Source organism: the organism of the source record quoted next (assembly GCF_019968985.1).
Source record: "MAG: Porospora cf. gigantea B chromosome Unknown PgB_NODE_1292_length_6618_cov_104.051, whole genome shotgun sequence".
NCBI lineage: Eukaryota > Apicomplexa > Conoidasida > Eugregarinorida > Porosporidae > Porospora > Porospora cf. gigantea B.
In genome coordinates, this window is record NW_027178621.1 from 1 (window position 1) to 6,618 (window position 6,618).

Sequence of the window (6,618 nt, forward strand, 5' to 3'; positions counted from 1 at the left end):
ATCTACAGACCTAAGCAGACACCTCTGGTGAGAATCGCGCGACTGATCTTTCGCTCATATGTAGGGTTTCGCTGATGATCAAATTTGGCGAGGAGCTGACACTTAACTTAGAACCACTGACTGATAAAACTTCGCTGACACTTTAGTTAGAACAACTTCCGTCGGATACGCGGAAAATTAGCGTTTGCGCGACTTTCTCTTCTTCAACAGGGAATCGAGGTCCTTGAGATCGACCACACTCATCTGCGTCCCGTAATAAAAAATGCCTCACGGTGCCGTCATTGTAGACTATGGTGGCCTGCCCTGCCTCGGGGACCTTCGATCTGCTCCTGGCCGGAGTTTTTCCGGGTAAAGGCTGCAACAAAGGGGAGGGCCCGGGGCCCATGAGTGGCGAGCGGGGCAACGGGAACACTTGAGGTCCGTCACTGGAGAACCGCGGACGACGATCAAGGCAATATGGCCTGCAAGGTGACTTGCAGGGGGGGACTACGTCGGGGGTCTTCCGTTGGGGAGGCGTGAGCACCGTGCGTTCCTTGGAGGGCATGCGCTCCTTGGAAGGAGCACGGCGACCAGAGGGGAACGCGGAAAAATTCACGGGGGAAACCTCCTGGTGTCTCACGGGGGAAGCCTCATGGTGTCTCACAGGAGAATAGACCTCCTGGTGTCTCACGGGAGAATAGGCCTCCTGGTGTCTGACAGGAGAATAGGCCGTCTGGTGTCTCCCAGGAGAATAGGTCTCCTGGTGTCTCACGGGAGAAGGGGCCTCGTGGTGTCTCACAGGAGAATAGGTCTCCTGGTGTCTCACGGGAGAAGGGGCCTCCTGGTGTCTCACGGGAGAAGGGGCCTCGTGGTGTGTCACAGGAGAATAGGTCTCCTGGTGTCTCACGGGAGAAGGGGCCTCCTGGTGTGTCACAGGAGAATAGGTCTCCTGGTGTCTCACGGGAGAATAGGCCCCCTGTTGTCTCACGGGAGAAGGGGCCTCCTGGTGTCTCGCGGGAGAAAAGGCCTCCTGATGCCTGATTGGAGAAACTTTCGTTGGAGAGTAGGCCTCATGCGCCTCCTGATGTATCGTGGAGGCGTAGACATCCGCTGCGAGTATCTCGCTTCTCGGCACCGGTGAGTACCGTTCTTGAGGCCGTATTAACCGCGTTGAACTTGACGAGCACCCGACAGAATTGTGTTGAGGTTGGCTGGACCCAGAAGGACTCAGACAGGCTTGAGGCGAGCCTGTTCTGGGCATCTGAACCCGGGTCAGCGCCCCTGTTCTCGGGGTCCAGGTAGATCCTGTGAGGACAAGAGGCGACGAGCGTACCTGCCGCGACTCTGTGGGGAAAGCCTGAGACGGAAAAGGATTCACTAGATGGATGGATACTTGCGATTGTCCACTCGGAAGTTTGTTATGAGCCCCAGAGTCTACTGTCGAGTTCGTCGTCCGCTGCACCTGATTAGGCCCAGCTCGCCGGGTGCCGTTTGAGAGCCGGCTGTCGATGGTTGACTCACTCTCTTGGATAACAGGCTCTGTAAGTCTCTCTTTGGCCCTCGCGGGACTGTGAAGCTCGGAAATAACTGTAGACAGCAGTGCCTCTATCCGCCCGAATTTCTGTACCCACATGTTCTCGAGGTCATCGAGGCGGGAAGTCTTCATTGTAGTGTCGGATTGCGGCTGTATGGAACATGAAATGACCGACTCCTCAGATGAGGAGCTCTGAGGATACATCCTCCGCTGGTGCATTGGAGTTTCCATGCTTGGTAGAACCACTCGCCTAGAGATGTCATAGTGACAGTCCATGTCACTTTGGGACGTTGGCGTCAGAGGTGTCCTGCTCTCGTCAGAGGAGTAAGAGCCATCATGGTCCACGAAGTCGTTTGGCCTGGATGAAAAGGAGAGGGTCCACTTACACGACCATGTGCTATTCCGAGTATTTTGCGGTGCATAGGCTGGTTGGGATATACTGTCATTGGTGTAAGAACGCCAGCCCGGTGGGCGCGCTGATTCTGTCGTCGTGTTGGTACACCAGGTGCATTACAAAAGGCGGACCTGGGGTGCATTCACGGAACGGGTTCGCGACCGGAACCGTCGAAATCAGCAGCTCGCGTTGACGGGGGGGCTACAGTCATTACAGCTGTAACAAATTCTTCCAATTTTCATGAGGAATCTGGTGTGGGTATCCTTGCTGCTAGCAGTGGGAGCTGTAAAGCACGATGGGTCCAACAGTATGCTGAAGAACGGAGACGCCACACACCCTCACTCCAAGAAGGAAAAGAAGTCTCACGGGTCCGATGCCCATCATGAGTCCCATCACAAGTCCAAGGAGTCCCATCACAAGTCCAAGGAGTCCCATCACAAGTCCAAGGACAGCACTCACAAATCTGAAGGGAGCAGCCATGAGTCCGCAAGCTCCAAGGAGTCCCACCACCATAGCAAGAGCTCCGAAGAGAAACCGGACGTTAACGCCCAACCTATGTAATATGCGCTGTCTGTTATGTAACGAGTCTCAGCGAACACAGATAGCTTGCTAAAACCACTTCTCTTCGACCACCTTGAACTTTCGAAGAACTGTGCTAAATTTTAGTCAGAGAAGACTCATTGTTACCTACAGGCTTAACTCAATTAAGTTCATCTCGTTAGTAATAACTATTAACTTTATTCATAAGACACATACAAATGATTATCTACATCCTGGCCTCTATATCAAGGCAACGACCAGCATTGCAACCAACCCGCCAAGTCCGAAACTGAGGGTGGCGCTGTTACCGTCGTTGGGATCCACCTCGACGACCTTGTAAGTGTCCTGAGCGTAAAGACGACACATGAAATCACCCTCCTCGGTATTCCTCTGGCAGTAGCCTGATTGTTCCGGAGTGAAGGCTACTCCGGTGCGACCAACCTTGTAAACCCAGTTGTGGAGCTGAGTCTCAGCTTCGAAGTGCATCGACTTCATGACGTCGGTGTAATCGAATCCGACTCCCTCATTATACATCGGATGAATCACCATGGAGTTGTCCTCAGGTTCCACGATTGCCTCAGTCCGCGGCTCCCATGCAGCTCCACCCCAAGCCGCGGCGCGGGGCCAAAGCAACGTGCCAACATTGTCCGCGGTGACCTGCTCCGCCCACATGCAAGCCTCGCCGCCGATAGCCTTCGCCTCCACCTCTTCAGGATCGACGCCGTCCAGAGCCATCAGATCAGGGTTCTGCTTGTAGAGGTCGAACCACGATTTCCACGGGCGGCACCAAGAGGTCCAGCCGGCGATAGCGGGATTCGCTCGACCACAATCCAGATACATGTACTCATACCGGGACCAGACGAAATAATCGTGTGCTTTGACGACATCAGGCGTCTTTTCTGCGTCCCATACCCATATCTGAGGGATTGTGTCGACGGAGTGCTCGCCAGGGTAGTGCTTGAAGGTATCATCCCAGGCCATGGCGCGCATTCCCATCCCGTCGACGATAGCTGTGGTGTCCTTGATCCAGTTCTTTACCAACGTTCCGCTCTTCTCTTCACCAAAGCAGCCAGGAAAGAACTCGTCCATGCCGATGTGGAAAACGTGACTAACCAAACTATTATCAGTGACGATCTTGTTGTAATCAGTGAAGATGTCCTGAGCCAGCTGCTGAACCTTCTCGTAATTCCGACTAAGGTTAAGGGGACCACAGATAGGCTCCGCGCAGTACGTGTTGCCTTGGTAGTCGTATCCGAAACACGCAACAAGATCATCCTTGAATTGTGTGTCATCGGGATTACCCCCGCTCCTAAAGTCGCTCGTTCCCACGTACTTCTGGATGTTGTGGGCGCCCCACGACCTGGCATGGCTGGGAGAGTCTACCTCCATTACCACCTGGATCCCGTTGGCCCTTGCCTCCTTCAGAACCGTGATGATGTCGGCTTCCCAGTACACCGACTGCGAGTTATATGCACCGGCGCAGACCTTCTTCTCAATTGTGCAGTCGGGTCCGTGAATCTGAGAACATGACTTCCCCATGCATAAGGGAAACGACTGGTCGTCGGTAGCGTGCCAGTGCAGAACATTCATCTTCGTACGACCCATAGTCTGCAGGATCTCTTTCAGAGTGTCTACAGGGAGGAACGTCCTAGAGGTGTCAATCATAAGACCTCGATGGGGGAGTCGAGGCTCGTCTTCGATGCGGAACACCCCATAAGGAAGGTACAGCCCAGCATCGTCGTCAGTCGTAGAGGTGAAAGGGTCTTTTCCAAGTCGTGACTCCAGCAGATTCCTCAAGGTCACAAGAGCGTGGCGTGCACCGTATTCGGAGTTCGCCGTTATGGTAATCAAGCCACTGGCGTCCACCTCAAGGGTGTAACGTTCCCACTCTCGCATCGCATTCTTGTCGTAGGATGATGGCATATTCATACTATTGTCAGCAACGTTGAGTTGGATGCCCTTTGCCAGCAGGGTCTTCTTCTCTTTGGTGGTGGAGTGGCTATCGTCAGCTACGTCAAGGTTCAAGTCTTCGAGAGCCCGTTGGACAGGACCGTCAGCAATCGGAAGGTAGCCATCGATCGCGAAGGCACCTTCAACAAGATACATATCAGCCTCCTTGTCAGCTTTTTTCAGAAACTTCCCATGCTTCTCCCCTACAATCGAAGCCACCATAGGCCACTGGGCGGACTTGTTGGGCAGGCGGGAGTTTGGCTTTGCGGCCATAACGCTCGCGGCGATGAGACACACAATCGAACGCATTATTAACAGGCGAATTATATTTATATTTTGAAGGGGAGTTATCTCTTCTCATGTAAGGACGTCCCCACACGAGAGGACGTGAGGATACGAGAAGTCGAAGACTCAGTTGAATCAGACGCACCCAGAATACAGGTGAAGGTGAATTTGGTTATCAACAGACGGATGTTCCTCGATCAACACACCCAGAGTACAGTTCACACGCCTGCTTTTGCTCCAGCTCCATTTGACCTATGTCTGGAACGTCATCGGGTCTCCCGGCATTCTCAATCTTATCTAACTTCATTTGACATGTCTAGGAGGTCATCTAGCCTCCCGGCCTTGTCGATTTAATCTAACTGCATTTGGCCTATGTCTGGAAGGTCATCTGGCCTCCGAGCTTTCTTCGCTGGCCCTGCTTTGGCACCCTTCTTTGCTCCTGCCCTCTTCGCCTCCAGTTCCCGTCTCTTCTCTGCCTTCAGTTCTTGGGCCTTCAAATCCTTTAAGACGGCGCCTACCTCGTTGACAAACTTCACAACTGGCTGAAAAACTTCCTTAGCTGTCATCTTTTTCGCGTTGCTCTCTTTCTCGCCGAAATATATGGCGGTCTCCAGCAAATATTGGTAGATCCGTCCGCAATCCTCGTCCAACACTTGGACCAATGGCGATATCTCTCCTACGAAGTCCCCCATAATCACCACCAACGGATCCTTGGCGTCGATCTTTTCACCCAGCTCTACTGTACGCTTGATTTTGGCGACGCCTGCCTTTAAGGCGGCAACTCCGGCTTCCTGGGCACTTTTGTCCATGCGCACGACGCTCGAGGAGTCCTTAAAATCATCGACGAGGTCCAAGGCGTTTCGATTTTGGCTCCAAAGAAGGTCGGTAATGTAGTGAGTGATTGTCCGCAGCGGCTTGGTGCTCGTCTTGACATCGCCGAGCTTGGACAGAGTACTCAATCTGAATCCCTTGACGGATGACTGGTTCATTTTGTTACCGATCTCAAGAATCACTGCGAAGATGTCCAGCAATGCGTCGCTGCCTCGAAGCGTGTCGATCGTCGACTCCAGCAGGTCCAGCTGCTTCCTAAGCGGACTGAGGTTCTCCTGAAACTGCAGGGCAAACATATGGGCTTCTAGACGTTCTGCGAAGAGCGGTATACCCTTCATGGCCGCTACAAACTGCTCAGGCTTGTCGAGTTCCTCCACTTGTCCTCCTCCATCAAGGAAGTCCTTGACCATCTCGTATTCCGCTGGCTCAGGAGCGATCCGAATCAAAGTGTCAGTGGCCTGTTCATCCAGAACATCAGGGTCGAGGCCGACGATTGCCTTTCGGAGGTCCTGTAACGGGTTCTTTGCGAAGCGGGCAACTCCAATGTTCATGCTCTGTGCCCTCTTGGGGTCCTTGATCAGTTGTATAACGGTAGGCTTCTTGACTTCGGTCTTTGGCGCCTCCTTCCGTTCGGCTTTGGCGAAAGTCTCGGCGACGTCACCGATATCCACGGCCGACGGTTCGGCATCTTTCCAAACTGTTCCCTCATCAGTGTCCACGATGTCCCAATGCAGTTTTCGTATTTTGGATGCAGCCTTTGGAGTCGCTTTCTTCCGAGACATAAGGCCCTTCACTCCTCCTTTCTTGGGTGCGCCCTTGCCTGGCTTGGACTTGGGCTTTGCCTTGGGTTTGGAGCCAGGTTTTGCTGCCACTTTTGCCTTCACATCTGGCGTGGCTGCGGATTTCTTGTCGGGTTCGGTCCGCCCTTGTTCTTGGTCCAGCATGGCCTGGTACTCCTTCGTTATTGGCCACCCATCAGCGGTCTCGTGGAGGACTGCAAAAGAGACTCCGAAATCTTTACCATGGGTAGCTCTGAGCTTTTCAGTGAATCCGGCCTCTTGCTGCCGTTGTTTCTGGGCCAGCAGATTCATAACCCCACCCACCC

At 53.4% G+C, this 6,618-nt stretch overlaps 4 protein-coding genes across 5 annotated transcripts; 1 reads left to right on the top strand and 3 right to left on the bottom strand.

The window, feature by feature from the left end:
- Window positions 1–142: 142 nt before the first annotated feature.
- On the bottom strand, window positions 143–1,645 carry KVP17_001346 (uncharacterized protein; the record flags this gene model as incomplete). The annotated part of the gene is made up of 1 exon (XM_068516680.1): window positions 143–1,645. The coding sequence occupies one exon, from the start codon at window positions 1,643–1,645 to the stop codon at window positions 143–145; it is 1,503 nt and encodes a 500-aa protein (XP_068378921.1).
- Window positions 1,646–2,147: 502 nt separating this feature from the next.
- KVP17_001348 (uncharacterized protein) lies at window positions 2,148–2,468 on the top strand (the record flags this gene model as incomplete). The annotated part of the gene is made up of 1 exon (XM_068516682.1): window positions 2,148–2,468. The coding sequence occupies one exon, from the start codon at window positions 2,148–2,150 to the stop codon at window positions 2,466–2,468; it is 321 nt and encodes a 106-aa protein (XP_068378923.1).
- A 219-nt stretch (window positions 2,469–2,687) lies between these two features.
- Window positions 2,688–4,706, bottom strand: KVP17_001347 (uncharacterized protein; the record flags this gene model as incomplete). The annotated part of the gene is made up of 1 exon (XM_068516681.1): window positions 2,688–4,706. One exon carries the CDS (start codon window positions 4,704–4,706, stop codon window positions 2,688–2,690), a length of 2,019 nt encoding a protein of 672 aa, XP_068378922.1.
- A 326-nt stretch (window positions 4,707–5,032) lies between these two features.
- On the bottom strand, window positions 5,033–6,604 carry KVP17_001349 (uncharacterized protein; the record flags this gene model as incomplete). Of its 2 annotated transcripts, none has more annotated exons than XM_068516684.1 (1): window positions 5,033–6,604. In XM_068516684.1, one exon carries the CDS (start codon window positions 6,602–6,604, stop codon window positions 5,033–5,035), a length of 1,572 nt encoding a protein of 523 aa, XP_068378925.1. The 2 variants fall into 2 exon arrangements, with proteins under 2 accessions (XP_068378925.1, XP_068378924.1); XM_068516683.1 differs by having other exon boundaries at window positions 5,033–6,457.
- Between the last annotated feature and the right edge of the window lie 14 nt (window positions 6,605–6,618).